Source organism: Onychostoma macrolepis, chromosome 13 (genome assembly GCF_012432095.1).
Source record: "Onychostoma macrolepis isolate SWU-2019 chromosome 13, ASM1243209v1, whole genome shotgun sequence".
In the NCBI taxonomy this organism is placed as follows: Eukaryota; Metazoa; Chordata; class Actinopteri; order Cypriniformes; family Cyprinidae; genus Onychostoma; species Onychostoma macrolepis.
Genome location: NC_081167.1, coordinates 8901413 through 8922293, shown reverse-complemented (window position 1 = coordinate 8922293; position 20881 = coordinate 8901413). Strand labels below are relative to the sequence as shown.

Here is a 20881-nt window from a genome sequence, read left to right as displayed (position 1 = left end):
TGTTAAGACTTACAGAAAACGTTTGACCTCTGTCATTGCCAACAAAGGGTATATAACAAAGTATTGAGATGAAATTTTGTTATTGACCAAATACTTATTTTCCACCATAATTTGCAAATAAATTCTTTAAATATCCTACAATGTGATTTTCTGGATTTTTTTCCCTCATTTTGTCTCTCATAGTTGAGGTATACCTATGATGAAAATTACAGGCCTCTCTCATCTTTTTAAGTGGGAGAACTTGCACAATTGGTGGCTGACTAAATACTTTTTTGCCCCACTGTATATTAAAATAGAAAACAGTTATTTTAAATTTTAACAATGTTTCACAATACTACTGTATTTTTTTTATCCAAAAATGGAGCCTTGATAAGAGACTTAAAGAGACATAAAACGTTCTTACCATTCTTACCAACCCCAAACTTCTGAATGGTACTGTCAATGAAATAATGGAATATGTATTTTTATGATACTTTAATGGTGTTTTCTACTGTTTCCAAATTTGAGCCTGAGTTTCCCATTCACTTTTTATAATATGGAACAAACAGCCTGGATATTCTTTGAAAAATCTGCTTTTGTGTGTCATAAAAATACACTTCATAAAGGTTTGAACCAGTGTGCTTGCTTGATCAATATCAAAAAAGGGTTTTAAGTTATATACTGACATGCTGTATTTAGAAAAACTAAATCTAAACTGAGGAAAACCTCACCTGGGGTAGCGTTGAATAATGAAATCTAGAAGAGCGTAGTAATCTTTCAGCACTGTCACCTTTTCCAGAAGACTCTTTAGATGCTCTCCTACAGTCTCATGGTGGCAGGACACATACGTTTCAAACACATTAAAGTCTGCTGGATATGAGCTCAGAAGCTCAGTCTTCACTCTCTGCAAATCCTCCTTCACAGCTTTACCCACAAGCCCCAGATGCACTGCCAGCCAGGAAGCGTTCTGCTTGCGGCTTTCCAGAGGAATTTTCTCCAGTGTATCTCGAACCCCGTTTAGTACCGCATCCCTCCATGCTTCCCTCCATCCCTGCATCTCTCCTGGCTCTCCCTGTCTCTTCTCTTCCTCCAGGATAATGTATGCTACATACACCAACAGCTCTTTATTGCACGAGGGAAGAGCACTGGAGTTACATACAATGGCAGACATTTTCTTCCTTAGTGTGCCATAGAGCAGACGGATGTCTTTCTCTTTATTGACAAGTTCGATGGGACAGTCTTCTTGATCCAGAGCTTGAAGCTCCCGCTGAAGCTCCTGACGTAGTGACAGTAGATTCACGTAGGCCTCCTCTAAATGTTCTGACTCTATGAGTTTGTTAATCTCCATTACTGCAGAAAATAACAGAAAAAGGAGAACAAAAAGCAAAATATTAGTATACAGACAACTGCATGAGTTGTGTCCTGATACTGGAACTATAACACACTTGCATCAACAACTATCATATTTCAGTCAGGAATGTCTGATGCCTCTGTCTAGATCTCTGCCTCATCAGCTCATGTTTTCCAAAAACATGAGTAAAATATGCTCTGTTTATCCCTGATTAGCCACTAAAGTGTTTCTGATGTGTCTGGGTAATGTCGGCATATTTGATGTTTACAGATAAATAGACACTGAACAAAATGTAACTTTGATTGCAAGTCCTATTCAAGACAGGTGTGCTAAAAAAGCAGGAATAGAACATCTAAGTCACAGTGTGACAGTATATAGTGTTTTTTCAGTGTTTCTTCAGCAAAATGACAAAGCAAATGTAGCTACATTGCCGTTTGGAGTCAGATTTTTGTCTTTGAAAGAAGTCTCTTGTGCGTTTATTTGATCAAAACTACAGTAAAAACAATATTTTGAGATATTACCCAATATTATTGTGAAATATTATAAAATAACTGATTTCTATTTCAATATATTTTAAAATGTAATTTATTCCTTTGATGCAAAGCTGAATTTTCAGCATCATTACTCCAGTCTTCAGTGTCACGTGATCCTTCAGAAATCATTCTAATATGCTGATTTTCTGCTCAAGAAACATTTCTTATTATTATCAATGATGAAAACAGTTGTGCTGCTTAATATTTTTGTAACATTATAAATGTCAATTTTGAGCAATTTAATGCTGAGCAAACGTTTGAACAGTAGTGTATATGTGGATTGTTGAGCAGCATGACATATGGTTATACTACATGAACCCATTTTGAACTGCATTTTTACTTTTTATTGAATGCCTTTTTATGTCAGTTCAAATAAGATTCATTGCTTGAATCTTATGGGAACACAGATAAAATGATAAGGATGGGCCCCAGCCACCATACTGTGAAAAAAAAACCTCATCATAGGACTAAGAGCAAACTTTTTGACGTTGATGTTCAGCAAACTAAATATAAATTTAGTAAAGCAAATGACCCAAAATGTAATGGTGTAACAAAAATGTTGCCATCATCTGAAATGATGATGTTTACAACTCCTTTGTCAGCTGCCTAGAGATGGGACATGCACTCTCACACTCACCTGACAAAGGCATAGGTGGTATCTCTGGCAGAGTATATGTGTCTCTGAGCTTCAACACTGTGTCTACGACCTCGGTCTGCTCTTCAGATAAAGTCATGGCCTCTGTGACAGGTTCAAGTGGTTCGTGTTTGCCTTTTTTAGTACCCAGACTAAAGCTCTGCTTGATCGATGCCCCTCTCCTTGCCAGTGAACCTGTTATTTCAACTGCAGAATAACACAAACAGTTACTGGAGACGATTCGTGTCATTCTGTATAACATTCAACAGAGGTCTTTAAAAAAAATCAACATGACCATGTAATATGAAAGCTCTTTTTAGTTACCAGTAATTTTACTCTAAGATTTTTTTATTATTATTATAAATATTAATTCATAAAAGGGTCAGATTTAATGTACACTACTGCAGTGGTGTGTACCCTTAAGCATTTCCTCATGCTTTGTATATTATACCTTAATGATATAATAAACAGGATATAAAGGTCAAGAGGACACATTCTTTGTTAATGTAACTGTTTCATTAATATTAGAAATAACCATATATTGTAAACTGTGTTGTTGCATTTTGTTTTTACATACTGTATGTAAAAATGTGCAAAAGGTTCAATCAAAATGCAGGTGTGAATTATGAGCTAAAGCTTAAACTCCCAAAAAGTCTAAAACATTTCATCAACAAACCTTCCAGCATTGTTTGCAACATTTACTATCAACACTTCCTGTCATGATAGCCCAAACAGTATTTCACTTATCTAGAGGTGAATATGGTGACATGCAAACACAAGTTTCAAGAAAATAGCAGATACTCAAATGGTTTTGTAAACTGGTTGTAAATTCTCTGAAGATTTGGTACCAGCTCAGAAAGATCTTTGAACTCCCTCAAACCTGCTCTTTTACCCTTATAGCTTGCAATCATGCATTCCATCCCTCACAGTCGGATAGAACCTTTTTATCAGAAAAAAAGGAGTTCTATCTACACAAGATTTATATATAGACAATGTATTTGCTTCTTTCGCTCAGCTAAGACATCTACCTTACTCTCGTTTTTCAAGTACAGAATTATGTTAAAATTAGTCTCTCAAACTTTGAAACTTACAAGCCCCCTGAATATCTTTATTTATGTATGACCTGTAAACTTGAATCGAAGGGCCTTGTCTCTAAATATGCTGAATATTTTAATGACTTTAGAACTTTAGAATGATGCAGCTGAGTATCTGCTATTTTCTTGAAACTACATAAAAACCTTTGTCAGACCAACAAAATTACCCCAAATGTTGTCCTAACTAATAAAACACAGTTGTCTGAACAAAGAATTTCATATTGTTGAAATTTTAAGGTTTTGTGAGTTCCCAGCATGCATTGCAGCATGAATAAATTATTATGCAGTTGCTGTTATAGGATTATTGTTTTGCTGTTTGCTGACTTCATTTAAACTTTTTTGTAACTGTTTTGTCATTATTGTTAGTTATTTGATGTACTGAGATGTAAAGAGCTCATCTTTTTAACATTTGTTGATTATCACCGTTCTTGAGGTTTGTGTGTCTAGTTTTGAGGACTAGAGAATGTTCAGCCACTTATATCTGTTTTCTGGATTATAGCCTTGTAAGTTGTTTTACAAGTAAAGACAATATTGTTTACATATTAGTTATTCATTAAGGTTTGTCATTTGTAGATAAACATAAAATTGATAACATGATGACTTTTTACACTTTTTTCTCTGGGAAACAGAGAAAAATAAGTTATCTCAATGACATTAGTTGTTGTTTCAGTTGCTGTGACAAGAATTTTTCTATTCGTAAAATAAGACAATCAGCATTGCGTGAACAAACTAATTTACATTGGCTAAACAAAGTATCTTTACTGAGAAGAACTAAAAAACTATTGTTGAGAGAACTTAAAAAGTCTTACTGCATCAAGTTGCCTTATTTTTTTTATGTTTTCTCAACTATTTATTTTTTTACAGTGTACACAATACTTCAAAATGTCTTAGGAAAAGGATTTGGGGTTATATATTTCAGAAGATAACTGGACTAAGGCCCTCCGAGGGCATTAGGTCTTGTCCCATGAACTCTAATTTTCAGTTGATTCAGTATAGTTGTCCATAGACACTGCTAAGTACCAAATTACATTATATTTTCCCCTCTCTGTCACCTCTGTGTATCAAATGCAAGTCCAATGAGGGTACATTGGCTCACTTATTTTGGATTTGCCCAAAAATGTGTAAATTTTGGACTGAGGTGTTTAATTTAAGGTACTTAAGTAAGGTACGTAAGATCTATTTTCCTCATGACCCTCTTGTTGCAGTATTAAGCTGGGCCCCTTTCTTAGAGAACTATAGTTTCAATCAAATCCAGATAGTTCAATATGGGATGACCATAGCAAAAAATACAATTTTGTTGATGTGTAACAAAGAGTTTACACCTAAATTTGAGACATGGCTTAAAGAGCTCAGTAATGTGTTACATGTGGAAAAGATTAGACACGTGATTGCGGGTAAACCAAAGAGATTTGTACAGATCTGGAAGTCCTTTGAATATTTGGAAGATGATCAAGGATAACATTCTCGGTTACTAACATTACCTCGTTTCCCTGAGGAACGAGTACTGCGTCTCTAGACGCTTATGGGTAAAACTCCTTTTTCTCTGATCACTGAAGCCTTTTTTTTTCAACCACGCAGTGTAACTGCACGGCCATTGGTTCGTGCAGTGAAATAAAAACAAACCAATGGCTTGACAGCGGAGCTGCACGAGCCTATGGCGATGAAGCCTGCCAGAATAGGCGGGGCCTTCTCACTATATAATAGGATCCTCAGGTAAATTTGACTGAAGTGATGACCCTGAGTTGTGCAGCATCATAGCACGGCAAGCAACGCAGTACTCATTCCCGTATCTCATGGAACTGAGGTTATGTTAGTAACCGATTACGTTCCCTTTTGATACTTCACTCGTACTGTAACACTAGAGGCTTATGGGGAACCAGTACAATCGCACCGTGCTATGATAGAGGAATGACTAAAATGAACTGGCCTTGAGCATCTGAGGGCTCAGAGGGACCAAGTATAAGCAGGGTGAGCCCCACAGGAGGCAAGAGGGTTGAATGCACTGAGGTCAGCCCAGCCTTGAATAATCGTTCCAAACAATCCTATACAACCTCGGCACTTTCAAAAAACAGCCAAGAGCATACGTGAAGTAAAGCAGACACCTGATTGGACATGCTTTTTGGCAATTGCATGCCCATTTAAGCAAAGAAGATCAGAGTCTGTAAGGCCGGAACGTTCAAGTTATAGAACCTGACAAAAGTGGACAGCAAGGCCCAGCCGGCCACCGCACAAATGTCTGCTATGGACACACCGCTAGACCATGCCCACGACGAGGCTATGCCCTGTGTAGAGTGGGCTCTTACTCCTATGGGGCACTGCAGGCCCAGACCCCTAGATGTACATTCTCAGCGCCCTGACAGGGCAGAGAAGGTTCAGCTCCTGTTCCTCTGCCGAGGGAGGAAGCGCAGAGAGCGTGATAACCTGTGCTCTAAATGGGGTATAGTGTAGAGGTCTTCACGGGTCCACTTGGATCCGAAAACCCAAGAACCAACCCGAGACCCGAGCGGGTTCGGGTCCAAAACTTATACGAGTGCCTCGGACATGAGTCAGGTTAGGTATTAGCAGCCTCGTGTCTTGGGTAATTAAAATAAATGTGCTTTTCCCAAATGGACCTGATTAGACCCAAATTCGTTTAAACTTTCCCGGATGTGTAGCCTATTTGTGAGTTCATTGCGCTCAAGTTTATTTTTGAGAAACGCACGTAAAAAATTAACATACGTTTTAACCTCAGAAATCCATCTTACAGATATGAGGTGGATTGAGCCTCCTGGATCCCTTCAGAAAGCGAAGAATTGGGTTGTTCCTGCCCACTGACTGTCCGGCTATAGGAGCATGGAAAGCTGCCGTAACTGCCACATAGACCTTGAGTGTAGAAGGGGAACGGCCCTTGTCCAACAACTCTTGTAGGAAGGACAATATCACCGATATGTCACAGGAAGTCGAGTCTTCACCGCAGGTTGAGCACCATGTGGAGAAGCCAGACCATTTAAGGGCATAGAGGCGTCTCGTAGACGGGGCTGTAGCCTGCGATATAGTATTGAAGACACTCTCAGGAAGATCTGCTGGTTCCCATCAAGAGCCCAGAGGTGCAGAGCCCACAGCTCGGGCTGGGGGTGCCAAATCATCCTGTTCGCCTGAGAGAGAAGGTGGAGGGGTGAGCGACCTTCTCTTTCCATCCAATGGCAGTGGGCGGGCAGAGGTGCACGGCCATTGACTCCCCTAAACGCGGCAGCCTCTCGTAGCCCTTCTCTTCAGTGCCATCAACGGAGGTGAGGGTGGATGATGCGGACGTACAAAGGCGAGCCAAGTAGGGAGCGCGTCACAATTTCGTGAGCTTGTTGTGGACCTCCGGGAAGAAAGGAACCGTCCCTTACAAACCGGCACCCCGGCAGGAACCATTCATCCAGACGGCTACGAGTGGGCTCCTCCGGCACAGAGCACTCCAAACCCAGCTCCTCAAGTGCCTTAGAGAGGACATGGAATAGTTCGGCATCCATCCCTAGTTTGGTGTCGCTGGGATCCGCAGACGGTAAAGGGGCGGGTCGATTGTAATGTCTGACGCTGCTAGAGGCATGCTGTCATCTAGCAGAAGTTTTCCCCATAAACATCTAGCGACGCAGTACAAGTGAGGTATCGAAAGGGAACTGAATTAACCTTCTTCTTTAAGTGGTGTGGCTAAGTTGATCAAATCTAGCAGTGTAACAATTAAATTTTTTCATAGTTGGGTATTTATTGGTATTGGAATATTTTAGTTTTTATGATTTTGTATGTGTACATGTGACCCCTGCTGGCAAAATGAGTCGGAATGCACACGGGTTAATTTTAAGCTATAGACAAAAAAAGTGAAAAATGTTGATTTTTTTTAATTTCAGGTTTTCACAAAAATTAGTTCATTAAGCCATCATCTAGCAATCTCAATGCTCCAAACAGTACTTAAACATCTACAATGATCTTTATTTGTATGTTTTCTGAGAGGAGTCCTTTTTTCTGCTCGCTGATTGAAAAGATCGCTGCTCCTGGTTGAACTGCTTTTGTAGTTTTAATAATCAATTTATTTGTAATGAACACACTGAAGTGATTTTTACATTTTATTATTTGTTTTTCTTACTTGAATGCTTTTGTTTAGATGTAAAATTTAAAAAAGTAATGCACTACTTGTTTCTTCATGTTGTACTGTTGTTATTGGTGTTTTTTTTGCATCTGTTCTTATTTTTAATAACAAAGATAAAATAAAAAATGGCTATATTGTGATTATTAATATAGTAATTAATATTAAGAAACAATGCAGTGTTGCAAGGTGATTTTGCTTTGGAACTTTCAGAAAACTTTAAAGTGGTCATCGGATGCCCATTTTCCACAAGTTGATATGATTCTTTAGGGTCTTAAAGAAAAGTCTCACTCAGGGCGGGTCTAAGGTAAGACGGCCTTGTCAATCAACTATCGTAGGAGTGGCCTGTGTAGAACTACGTCATTCTGACAGGAATCTCAGAACACCCTGATCTGAGAAAGGATTTTAAAATAGGGATTTAAAAAAAAAACACTGGGTGGATTTTTATCATTATAGGATGGATGTGTACTAGGGATGTGCCCGAAGCCGAATGCCTTATTCGGAAAGGCACGGATAATGGCTTCAAAACGAATAACGAATTTATCCGAATAACAGAAAAAATATTCGGCAGACACAATCACATTTGCTGGAACAGCACTACATTAGTGAGGTCTGCGGTTGTTACGATTTGTGCAATAATAATGGCTAGTACTGCTTTGATAGCGTTCCACACAGTTTCGTACAGATAATATCATGGTGATCGTTGCGCTTGTCTAATGTGGTCTCCTCAGCAATAAACTATCCGCGCGCTCCTTTTTTGATTGCTGTCAGTGCCGGTGTACAGACGAAACATGCTACCTATCAGATTGTGCTACCAATAATATATTTGCATTGTTTTAAGGGTAGGTTTAGGGTAAGGGTAGGTGTGAACGGGTAGGTTTAGGGTAGGGGTAGGTATGGACATTTAAAAAAACCTCAAAGCACATGAATAAGATGCTGTTAGCACAATCTGATAGGTAGCATTTTTCGCTATCGATTTGTGCTACCTATCTTTTTAATGGGAGGTAGCACAGTCTGAGCGGGTAGCACAAATCGTCAGGCGAAGCAGTGTTGCCAGATATTGCTACAAAAAACAAACACAACTAATCTCCTGAAAAATGCACCAAAATAAGTTTGAATCTTGTATTTTGCAAATAGGATACGGAATCCCTAGCCTCAACCTTCATCTTCCCACTTTATTAATGCCCCAATTACTTTATTAAAGCTGTTACATTAAGTATTAAAACAAGTCCTGCGAAGCTTATAACTAGATCTGGCAACATGGCGGAGCGGAGTGGAGGCTGCACCAAATTTTATTTTTGAACATGAAACATTTATCATCTATGGGCCTGCATGTGTAACGTGAATGAGTGTAAACTATAGCCTATATGAATGAAATGAGTGCAAATCAATAGCCGCGTTGGGGTCTATGCGTGTCTCTCAGAAATCAGAGCTTTGACTGGAGTTATATCAACTCGACAAAAATATCCTAAAAACGGTCCTAACTTCAAACCTTTTCGAAATCCAACAAAAACACATTACATTAGCCCTTTTCGTGAATGGCATTACATTTAATTATACAAGACGAAGAAAAGCAATGTTTGATCAAGGCTTTTGGAGGGTCCAAATGATTTGTTGCGCTCTGTTGATAAAATACTCGTAAATGACTCATGATCTAAGTTACTTAAAGTTCAAGCGAGCTTTATTGTCATTCTGCTAGGCTACTGAACACTTTCTTTCCATTTCTATTTTTTTTTTTTTTTTTCAGCTTCTTTTTTTCTACTAGTGCTCTTATTTAAGATTATGGATGCGTTTGTACACAAAGTTTCACTGGAAAATAAGAAGAACAAAGTTATTTTTCTTTTTTGATAAAGTTTTAAATAGAAGATATTTACAAAGTTATAATTTTAATAAAAAATAATACTTTCTTTAGTTATACAAGGCATATTTGTGAAATTAAAACTACGAATTGAACAGATTTGCATTTAAAATGGTATTTTCATGTAATTTTACAAACTTCCTGTTTAAGCCACGCCCACTTCCGGATCTATCCGAATACAGATACAGATACAAATAATTTTGAGATTGTCACAGATACAGATATAAATAATGGCTCCGCTGCACACCCCTAATGTGTACACACACTTCCAACACACATTTATGTTCAAACAACGTAAAATTAATTTTGCATCCGATGACCCCTTTAACTTGCATTTTCTCAGAACTGACTTTGCTGACTCTATCGACTTCAAACGGGTGTAGGTCAGTAATTTTTTGTCAGATTCCAAGAAACCATACATCATTTTGAAGGTCTTTTAATGGAGAATGTGCAAATAAAAATAATTCATTTTTGAACATTTGCCATCATTGTGACTCATTTTGCCAACACATGTCACATATGTAGAAATGTCTGTATGTGTTTTTGTATAAGTACACAATATGAATGGTGTATGTTTATGGTACAATTTAATTGTATTATATATGTGTCAGTCCTCTGTCGTGTGTGTCATGTGTTCCCGCCTCTTGTGTCCATATTTGGTCTTGTTCCTGTCCTTGTTAAGTGTGATTATTAATTAAGTCTTGTCCAGCTGTGTTTTAGTCATTATCAGTAATTGTCATGTGTATTTAGTTCCTGCCTGTTTAGTTAATTTTCGTTTGGTCTACTCGTTATTCCCCGGTGTTCCTGTCTGTGTTAACCTTGCCTTGTCTTGCCCTGCTCTGATGTCGTCATTAAAGACTATTATTTTGAAGTTTATCCTCGTCTGCGTGTTCCTCGTTCCTCCCTGCTGTGTGCACTGTGACAAGATGGGTTTTTTTTTTATTTTCTTCGATTTGCTGGCAAGGGGGTTGGGGGATCATTCTCTAAAATGTGAAAAGCTTTCAATAAAATATACCCCCCCCCCAAACAGGATCTGTTTCTTGGCTAACAGTTCACTTGATTATTTATGATTAGGGTTTGCTAGTACAATACTGCTTTTGGCTAAACCAAGTTAAACCAGCATTGTATACACTTCTTTATTAATACCATAACTGCTGCTTTACCTCTTAAACTACTGACTGTGGGAAGCCATTGTCACCAAAAAAACAACACCACTTTTTTTGTCTAGTGGTTATACACTTACTTGGAGAGAGTGGTGGTCGTAATGGAGAATTTGAGCTTTGGTCGTCTGTGTTCTCTGACCTTTTGTCTTTCTGTGTCTTAGGGCTGAACCCTTTCAAATTCCTTCTGAATGACTTCAAGACTCCAAGACTCTTCTCTTTGACTGGACTTCCCATCTGTTCTCCACTATTTTTCAAACCCTTGGTTGTATCCTCATCCCATTCTGATGGGTCATTAACTTCATTTCCATCGTCTACTTCTTCTTTTGTAGTTTCTGCCATTTGACCATGCAACAGTCGGATCAAGCCTGCAGAAAATGCATGAAGAACTTTAGGAAAAGTTGAACTATTGTACCAAAACCACAACAGAAGGTTTGACTGTGTTCGAGTGTAAGAATGCAACTGTTGAATCTATCAGCAGGTACATCATGATCCCTGGAGGTTTTTTGTTTACTGACAACATGGCATTTTTTTCACAGGGGTGTAGAAGACATACATTGTCATAACAACAAAGATGTAAACTCATATTAATGCACTCAACAGCCAAAAATCTTCATGAGTCATGCACTACTCAGTTCTACAGCAGATCTCTAAACAATTAGGCTACATACACCTCAAATACCATGATACCATGTAAACTGTGAGATATCCTAGTTCAGACTGCGCAAGAATGATAAATGTTTGTAAGGCACTGACTAAACATGACCTCAAATAAATTCGGTTAAAATGACACATTACATTAATGTAACATTAGTTTTAAGCTTCAAAACCACTAACTTAAACTCATTTGAAGCTGAAATCTGTGTTATTAGCACAGCCACAGGTATAGCGGAGTAGACGTATTGTGAAGGTCAGTCACTTCTAACACGTTTAAAGGTTAGTGAGTTACATCGTTTACAAACAAACGTAGCTATTAGTACATTAAAATAGTTTTATGCATGTTTGTAAACATCGCAAGGTAAATCGAAGCTCGCGCCTCACTCACCCGAGATCCGAGTTCCTTGTCAAAAGTCTCGCGCTGGCAATTATCCTTCACTTGTCACATAAAAGCTCAAATCAAACAGCTGGCAAACGCGCTGCACCGACAGGTTCAACCGCAAAAATAAACTGATAAATTCCCAGTGAATACAGAGCTGCGAAAAACCTGCTTATCACAAAAGCGCTTTTGGTATTCACCTTGAAACGTCACTGAATAGGTGCATTGGGGCGCGCTGCTCCAGGAACTAACTTCAGATTTTAGTTTCAGATTCAATACAGTTCTCGACAGAGAAATCACTGTGTTCACTGACTTGTTGTAAGAGTCAGTGTTTCTGAAATATGATTACACTTCACTTTCAGATTCCCATAAATATAATTGTGCCTACCACTGAGAGAGAGAAAAAAGGAAAGTGGTTATGCAAAGCATTAGCCTATGTGTTCCCTTTATTAGCACAGTAGCATATTAACAAAACAGCAAGTCCTGTACTGGTTTTTACAAATGGTTAGTAGGCCCGTATAAAAAATACTATTTTATTATGCAAACTAATTAAGTGACATCTAGTAAGTTGTTAAAATAAAAATAATAATGATTATCATAGTGCATGGGGACTATGTTAAAGGTACTTTCTGTCAATTTGTAACTAAATGGACGTGTAAACATTAATGTTAGACTTTGGCAGGCATGACAAGAATGAGAGGGAACAGGAATACTGAAGCAATGGTAAATTTATTGAACCAATGGCAAGATTAACAGAAGGCAGGTTAGTAATGACTTGAGTAATGAAATTGTGGATGTAACAAATAGAATAATAATTTGAGTCTCATCCATTGCAGGTGCAGAGTAGAGCACACACACACACACATGTTCATTTTTGTGAAAAGTGGGGACGTCCCATAGGCGTAATGGTTTTTATACTGTACTTACTGTATCTGCTATTGCCCTACACCAACCCTACACCTAAACCTACCCCTTACAGGAGACTGTGCATTTCAACTTTCCCCAAAAAAACCTCACTCTGTATGATCTATAAGCGTTTTGAAAAGTGGGGACATGGGTCAATGTCCTGAAAAGTCACCTTCACCTTGTAATACCTTTGTCATTATACAAATCTATGTCCTGACTTTTCACAAAAACGCGCGCACACACACACAGACACACACACAAACATGTTGGTTTTTATGGTTATGGGGACTCTCCATTGGCGTAATGGTTTTAGGCAAATAATGGTCATATAGGCACTCCAGCAGAAGGCTGTGTTTGTGGATTCTGGGAAGGACAGTTCGTGGCAGTGTAATTGATTTAGTTTGGCTGCATGTTTTTGTTCGGTCAGGGGCCTCTAAAGTAGAGCAAATGCAGTTGTTCATGTTGTTGGAGACTTGCATTATTGTCCCCTAATCAAATAACCTACTCTTCCATTGATAAAAGCGTCACACTGGTTTTCATAAAAGCCACATACGTGTCTTTACAAGTATAGACGAAAGTGAAAGTAATTTTACAAGCTTATATATACAGCTGCTCTGAGAAGACGGGGCATTCCCTGAAAAGGTTTCAGGTAAGATCTACACATTATTTACTTAACATGCTGTGTTCTTATAATCTTTTAATTCCGGGTGCAGAAAATATATAAAAACATCTCATGTTTTAGAGGTGACACTAACGTCATTTAATTTGTCAGCGAGACTTGTAAAAAGAATGACAACCCTTTATATTAATTTTCACTTGTTTTGAATATTTACTGTATATTATTATCATAATTCTTCCTTGTTACTGTACTGTGCTACTATTGCTGTAATTTATTGTAAGTTTTAGCATCTTGCTGGTGAGTTAGAAACTAGGAAGGGCCGATGTTTGTTTTTAGTGTCATCACTGTGCTAAAGATATCTGTAGGCTTAAACGGCTTGCTGTTTTTTAGTGAATAGTTGACTAACCATTATAAAATCACAATGTGCCTGATACGAATCAGTGAAGAAGAGTCAGTGATAAGTGTCATTAAATAAAGCACTATATTAAAATATGATGTTGGCTGATGTTTTATTTTCATAATATGTTCTGTTTTTCTATCTCATGTAATGTACAGAATCGTTCAGTAGCATTTTGGATTAGCGGCAACAATGGAAAAATCTCCCACTTCTAATGGTAAATATATCATTGTCAAAGAAATTTAAATGACTAGATTTGCATAAACAGAAAAGAGTAAAATAGATATATTGCCACCCTGCTAAGTCATTATTGTAATATATGTGTATAAGAGCTGTGCAAGTGTACTAATACTAATATACACTATACAGTACAATGCAAAATGCAAAATAATGTAAACTATGCAATATACAGTACAATACAAATCTGTACAAAACACAATACTCAAAGTTGGATAGATGTGCTGGAGTGAAATGTGGATGCATCATTAAAAGACTTGGGACAGTAGAATAAGTGTTAATGTTTTTTTTGTTTTTTTCATGTTTAGGCATTTTGAGAAGGATAAATTACATGATTTTGAGGTTTAAAATGTACAATTTGTTATAATATTTTCTGTGTTTTCACAGTGAAGGGCATCTTTCGCAGATTTACTTTATTTAGAAAAAGCGATGGGCACATTAAAAAGAAACGATCTTTTCAGTCACAGAAACCATCTTTATCAGAGGATAAATACAACGAAGTTATCACAGAGGAATTTGAATTTGAGGCCACAGAGATTCCTCTAAAGCCATGCGCAGGTAAATCTCTAGTTAGGTTGTGTTAGTAAATACAGCACATTTAATGCATAATCAAAGCAACAATCTCTGGCATTCCGGCTTTGTTTTCATAGTTTTGCAGATCAAAGATTATATACAAAGAGACATGCTGAAGGAGGCATATCTGAACCTGCTTTCCCTGCACCTGGAGCTCAAGTTAGAACAGAGTGCTCTGGGGGAAGGAGAATCTCACTCAAATCTGGTTAATAAAGAGAAAGACCTCAATCTGTTGTATGACGCACTAAGGGACAAAATGTCTGTCATTGTACGCAACTCCAGTGCTCTTCCCTCGCGCAATAAAGAGCTGTTGGTGTATGTGGCCACCATTATCCTGGAGGAAGAGAAGAAACAGCCAGGAGAGCCAGGAGAGATGCAGGGATGGAGGGAAGCATGGAGGGATGCGGTACTAAACGGGGTTCGAGATACACTGGAGAAAATTCCTCTGGACAGCCGCGAGCAGAACGCTTCCTGGCTGGCAGTGCATCTGGAGAACCTGAGTAAAGCTGTGAAGGAGAATTTGGAGAGAGTGAAGATAGAGCTTCTGAGCTCATATCCAGCAGACTTTAATGTGTTTGAAACCTATGTGTCCTGCCACCATGAGGCTGTAGGAGAGCATCTAAAGAGTCTTCTGGAAAAGGTGACAGAGCTGAAAGATTACTACGCTCTTCTAGATTTCATTATTCAACGCTTCCCCAGGTGAGGTTTTAAGAACAAAACACAGAAATATTTCAATGATACATCATTGCTTACTTCGTGTTTCAATTCATTTGTATCTCTTTTGTGTTCCACAGTGATCTGCGAGACCATCAGAGAGCTCTTGTAATGGAGGAGGATCTGAACAAAATAAAAACCTCTTACTGTCATTGCCAAAAGGTGAGCTACTGTACTGCAAGGAAAGAGAGTTTAGCGAATTCTATATTAATACAAGACATAAGTATTAGAACTTGTTTACATCAGTTTGTTTTACTGTGATGCCATATTTGATATCAGGAGGACTTTAAACTTGCACTGGAGAATTTCATCATACTTGAAACAGAAGTGTGGAAAACGAAGAAATCTCTTATAAGAACAGAAGATGGATTCCTCACGTCAAAAATACACATGGACATCTGTCAGGTCAGGACTTAATTTTATCACTGTTTAAACATTTGTATTAATTATTTTATATTCTATAATAATTCAAATGTAATTTTTGTATTATTTATTTAATTTTCAAGCATTATAAATTCCTTGCAAGAGTTCATGTATGATGTTTACTCATATCAGAATTCTGAAAACACTTGAAAAAGTCTTTATAGTTGCTCCTATTGATTTGTCTTGTTAGCTGATATCGAGTTATGCTGAGAATCTTGAGAAGATCGATGAGAATCTGGGGAAGTCAGTTGTAAGCTCCTGTTTAGAGGAGCTGAATCCATTTTATACAAGGTTTGTATCACAGCATTATAATAGATTAACATGAGATCACTTCTGCATCTTTCCTTCTCTGACGGTTTCCTTCTGTTTTAGATTTGAAAAAGAGTTTTCACAGCACACTGACTCTCTGTTGACCTCTGACCTGTTGGACTGCTGTCTTTGGGTAGAATATCAAATCGCCTATATCAACAGTTTCAGTTCACTCAAGTAAGTCCACTACGAGAACAATGCTACCCTTGTGAAAAAGGAGTACACTCTGGCATGCTTAGTTTGGAAATAATACACTTTAAAAGAATATAGGTCCCACTTTATATTAGGTGGCCTTAATTTAATCATTTGATACAATGCATTATTGTGCACATATACAACATATTTCTACATTGTACTTATATTTAAAAATGCATGCATGTAATTACATCTGTAATGAATTTCTGTAATTAAATTCATAATTACACTGTTGACCAATCCCTTACATCTTAACCCACCCTTAAACCTCCAAACCTGTCCCTAACCTCACCCGTATCCCACCTCGATAGCAGCAAAAGTGCTTTGCAATGTACAATATGAACACAATAAATACCCTGTTCTTATTTTTTGATGTAAGTACATCGTTAAGGCCACCTAATATAAAGTGAATGTCTTTGTTCTGCTGAACACAAAGGAAGATATTCTGAAGAATGTGGGAAACAGAGCAGTTCTGGGGCACCACTGACTTGCATAGTAGGCTATTTGTTTTCCTACTATGGAAGTCAATGGTGCCCCAGAAAGTCTGGTTACAAACTTTCTTCAAAATGTCTTCCTTTGTGTTCGGCAGAACAAAGACATTTATACAGGTTTGGAACTACTTGAGGGTGAGTAAATGATGACAGAATTTTCATTTTTGGGTGAACTATCCCTTTAAATGCATGTTATTTACATTTGAGTGAAAATGTATTATAGTTTAAAGTGCTACTATTATAGATTTTCATGTAGTGTGTAACACAGCTCTTTGGAGCGTTCAAAATAGCCGTTTCCCCGGTAAGGCTGTACACAAATCAGCACTGCTCACAAACACAAACTGCTTTAAATGAAATCGACCAATCGGACCAATCACCGCAGATTAGCGTCACGCAAAGGAGGGGTTTGGAAAAATGAATGGTTGAGCGAATCGTTTGGGAGTCATTGAACAAATAAGGTAAAAAATAAATGCATATTATAAGAAAATGAAAGTGTTTTTTGACCTTGCATGCATGTCAACCTGTTGTTGGGGACTCCCAAAACCAAAATATGAACCTTTCATAACCCATAATCGGGGCACTTTAAATTCATATGATATGCAGCTACATTAGTTGAAGAACTCAAGAGCTTTTTTAAGTACATCTTTAGATGTAATTTCATGATCATTCTGTCTTTGAAATGTGCTGTTATAATATGTTTAATCTCAGTCTTCGGATTCCCTGTGTGAAAGTCCATCTTGTGACATGTATGCCAAAAGTTTTTATGTCATTGCTGTTGTTACAGAGAGAATGTGCAGTGCTATAAAGAGAGCTGTTTGGCTCAGGTGGAGAAGCTGGAAAAAGAAGTGGATGGACTGACTCAGAGACTTAGAAAGACCCTGATGGATCATTTCAAATCTGAGGTCAAGGTGGGCCTAACTGCAGATTTATAAAATGTATTCAATGAACTAACTTATTGCCTTAAACGCTTAATTCTCCTCAAATGAAAATTTGCTGACAATGTACTTAACCTCTGGCTATCCAAAATGTAGATGAGTTTGTTTCTTCATCAGAAAAGATTTGGAGAAATTCAGCATTACATCACTTGCTCACCAGTGGATCCTCTGCAGTGAATGGGTGCCGTCAGAATGATAGACGTTAATTGATAGACTGGAATCATGCAGATTACTTTTGGATTATTGCGATGTTTTTATCAGCTGTTTGGACTCTAATTCTGATGGCATCCTAATGCACCCTTAAAGCTAAATTTCTCCAAATCTGTTCCTATGAAGAAACTCTACATCTTGGATGACCTGAAAGTGACTACATTTTTAGATCATTTTAATTTTTAGATAAACTATTCCTTAAAGTTCCTCCTAATCTGAAATTCTGTATAACTAGTCAAGAGCATTGTAATTTTACATTTGAATATTTAAATTATAACTAGCTATGGTGTCTTTTCCTCCCCAAAGCCTTACATGGATGGCATGATGACAAAAAAATGGCTGAAAACAGATGAAGATTTTAAAGAAGTGGTTTCTAAAATAGAGAATTATTCTTGGTTCTGTAAATCCATGAGAGCTCCATCAGTCCAAGTGAGTCTCCTCTCATTTGCTCAGAGATGCTCTCGCTCCAGAGAGCCACTTTAAACACTGTTTATGTTTACAGATTTTCGTGAACGATGTGCACTATTACATAGCCAAAGAATATGTCTCCCAGCTGATGAAGAAAAAATATTCATGCAAAAAAACCAAAAACGAAGATGCTGCAATAAAAATTAAAGAACAGTGGAATGAACTCAGGAAACTATTTGTGGAAATGGTAATATACAGTCCAGTATCAAACACTGAAGTATACAACTGTTTTTTCAATTTAGATGCACTGAAAATATTCTTCTGTACGTAGGGATCATCCTTAAAGTGGCTTTATCCACTGGGAAATTACCTTAGTGACATTATTGGAATGGAAATTGAAAAAAATATAAAAGATCTGTTAAATCCATTGGTTAGTAATTACCCAGACATCAGGTAAGTGTTATAATAACTTTGAATATATTACTATCTTAAAACAATACATTGTCTTGTTCACTTTACTAATACATGTAGTATAGCTATCATGGATTTCACTTTTCATTTCTAGCAAGAAGCAGTTGTCAGCTGTTCTGTCCTTCAGAGACAATGGTTTTAGCTTGGAGAAGCACAATGTTATTAATCACTTTACTGTGCTTAAACGGGACGCTGGGAACACAAATCATGAGCACTCTTTCTTTACTGACATTGAGGTACTTTTCTGAAACAGTTTTTATAGATATGCAATAAATTGCACTAAATTCTAATATAGTGAGTCAAAATAACATGTGTTGAAATTAGTGCTGTCAAACGATTAATCGCGATTAATCACATCCAAAATAAAAGTTTTTGTTTACATAGTATATGTGTGTACTGTGTATATTTATTATGTACATATAAAATACACAAACATTCATGTATATATTTCAGAAAAATATGTTTATATTATATAAATTATATATGTTTATAAAATAGGTTTATATATTACATATATTTATATACAATATAAATTATTTGAATATAAATATATACATGCAAATATTTTCAAAATATATACTGTATGTGTGTGTATTTATATATACATTATAAGTATACACAGTACACACATATATTATGTAAACAAAAACTTTTATTTTGGATGCGATTAATCACGATTAATCGTTTGACAGCACTAGCTTAAATTAAATTAATTAATCAAATAAACTAATGAATTGAAATCAATTTTAAATAAACAAGTGACTATTGATTCTGATCATGTCACTGTACTACATTACTTAAGGATACTTTATAAGTGTATGTATTTTTAAGTATATAGGCTGACATATTCTCATTGAGTATCACACCTTTGTCTTTACAGTGAGTTTTCTTTTGGCCATTCTGATGCTTCAGGAACTATCATAGGGTAAAAAAAAAATGATTGCATCATGTTTAATAATGTGTACAGTACATTTTCTTGTTAGAATATACAGGCATTATTAGTGTATTTGGTGCATGATTACTTACATGTGCTGTCTGTCTATGTACTGGTAAAAATGATCTGAAAAGACAAACATGTAGGCTATGTTGGAGTTTATGATCTCCATTGCGATATTCTGCTCAAATGAAAGAGTAATACAGCTTGTCTGTGTTCCTTCATGAGGTTACTTGTGCTATTTGCCTCTAACAATCCCTTATTTTTGAGCAATATAATCATGATTATCAATTTAACCATCGGTTGTTTGTGCTTTTACTTGCCAATAGAGGGAGACATTAAACTATAGACGCAATATTTGCATTTCCTCCATATTGCCTAATCATGCAAAAGGAGACTTGATGGATTCAGTCTGTTTATCTACTGTGATATCAATCATGTAAATGTGATGTATAAAACACAATATCAGATAAAACCGGGTGTGTGCTGTGCAATATTAACTCCAGATGGATCAAGCTCTTGCTGCAAAACAGATTGGTTATTTACTGTATATCTTGTCCTTCCCTCTTCTTGTTTGATGCAAACTTTTTTTTTATTTTTTATTTTTTAGCCTAAACCTAATATCCTCTGATTTTATCAGTTATAAAAAAAAAATTTAAAAAAAATTGGAGATAAAAATAATTTCCACCTGTAACTACAATATATTATTGAACAGATATTTCCTTTCATGTGGCATTTGTACTGTCCAATTTTGGGGATATTTCTAGAGATTCGGATGTGAAATGCCACATTTGTTTACATATGGATGTTTGATTTTGTCTTGTACTATCTGTAATCTCTTATGGGATGAACTTAAATATTTTTGAATGGCAATTAAACATATTTTTATATCTTTCCACATGCAAATAGAGTGTATTTGTTTGTCTGCATGAGAGAGTGTGTTCTTTCAGGGCAGGCTGGTTTGTGTCCAGATGTCCTGAGGATTACAATCTTATCCACAGTCTCTAGAATTAGATGTCATGAAATGGGTAGGAGGGGATTTTAAAGATATTTGTAGTTCGGATATTGAATGCCATAGGTCTCTGGCTCGCCCACAAGCCCTCTTCAGTTAAAAATGACACTTTGCTCACCTCCACAGAAGCATTTCTATCGCTTTTGCTTCCTACAAATCCATAATCCCACTTTTTCTTCAACTTGCCCTACTTAATGTGATCACAGGTCTGAATATTTGCCTTTTTTCCTCCTCTCCTGTCTCTCAAGAGGATGCAGCTTATTCAAATATCTTCTGGCTGATTTGTATACAGAG

The 20881-nt window shown here is 36.9% G+C and overlaps 2 protein-coding genes across 5 annotated transcripts in view; one reads left to right on the top strand and one right to left on the bottom strand.

The window, feature by feature from the left end:
• The window catches only part of exoc3l4 (exocyst complex component 3-like 4), a 35651-nt gene that overhangs the window by 8927 nt on the left and 5843 nt on the right, over positions 1–20881 (bottom strand). Inside the window, exons 1-4 of one of the 3 annotated variants that reach the window (XM_058796363.1) lie at positions 11763–12146; positions 10801–11085; positions 2501–2704; positions 711–1329 (exon numbers count right to left, since the gene is read on the bottom strand). In XM_058796363.1, coding sequence (XP_058652346.1) covers positions 711–1329; positions 2501–2704; positions 10801–11059 — 1082 coding nt within the window. In that variant the 5' untranslated portion in view covers positions 11060–11085; positions 11763–12146. Of the gene's footprint in view, positions 1–710; positions 1330–2500; positions 2705–10800; positions 11086–11762; positions 12147–20881 lie in introns of those variants that run through there. The other 2 variants (XM_058796364.1, XM_058796365.1) reach the window with 2 other exon arrangements.
• On the top strand, positions 13044–20475 carry si:dkey-45k15.1 (exocyst complex component 3-like protein 4). Of its 2 annotated transcripts, XM_058796367.1 has the most exons (14): positions 13045–13308; positions 13834–13892; positions 14300–14470; positions 14563–15184; positions 15280–15361; positions 15479–15604; positions 15813–15913; positions 15995–16108; positions 17402–17525; positions 18069–18191; positions 18265–18417; positions 18502–18623; positions 18736–18877; positions 19522–20475. In XM_058796367.1, the coding sequence occupies exons 2-14, from the start codon at positions 13868–13870 to the stop codon at positions 19522–19524; spliced, it is 1908 nt and encodes a 635-aa protein (XP_058652350.1). In that variant the 5' UTR covers positions 13045–13308; positions 13834–13867; the 3' UTR covers positions 19525–20475. The 2 variants fall into 2 exon arrangements, with proteins under 2 accessions (XP_058652349.1, XP_058652350.1); XM_058796366.1 differs by lacking the exon at positions 19522–20475 and having other exon boundaries at positions 13044–13308; positions 18736–18990.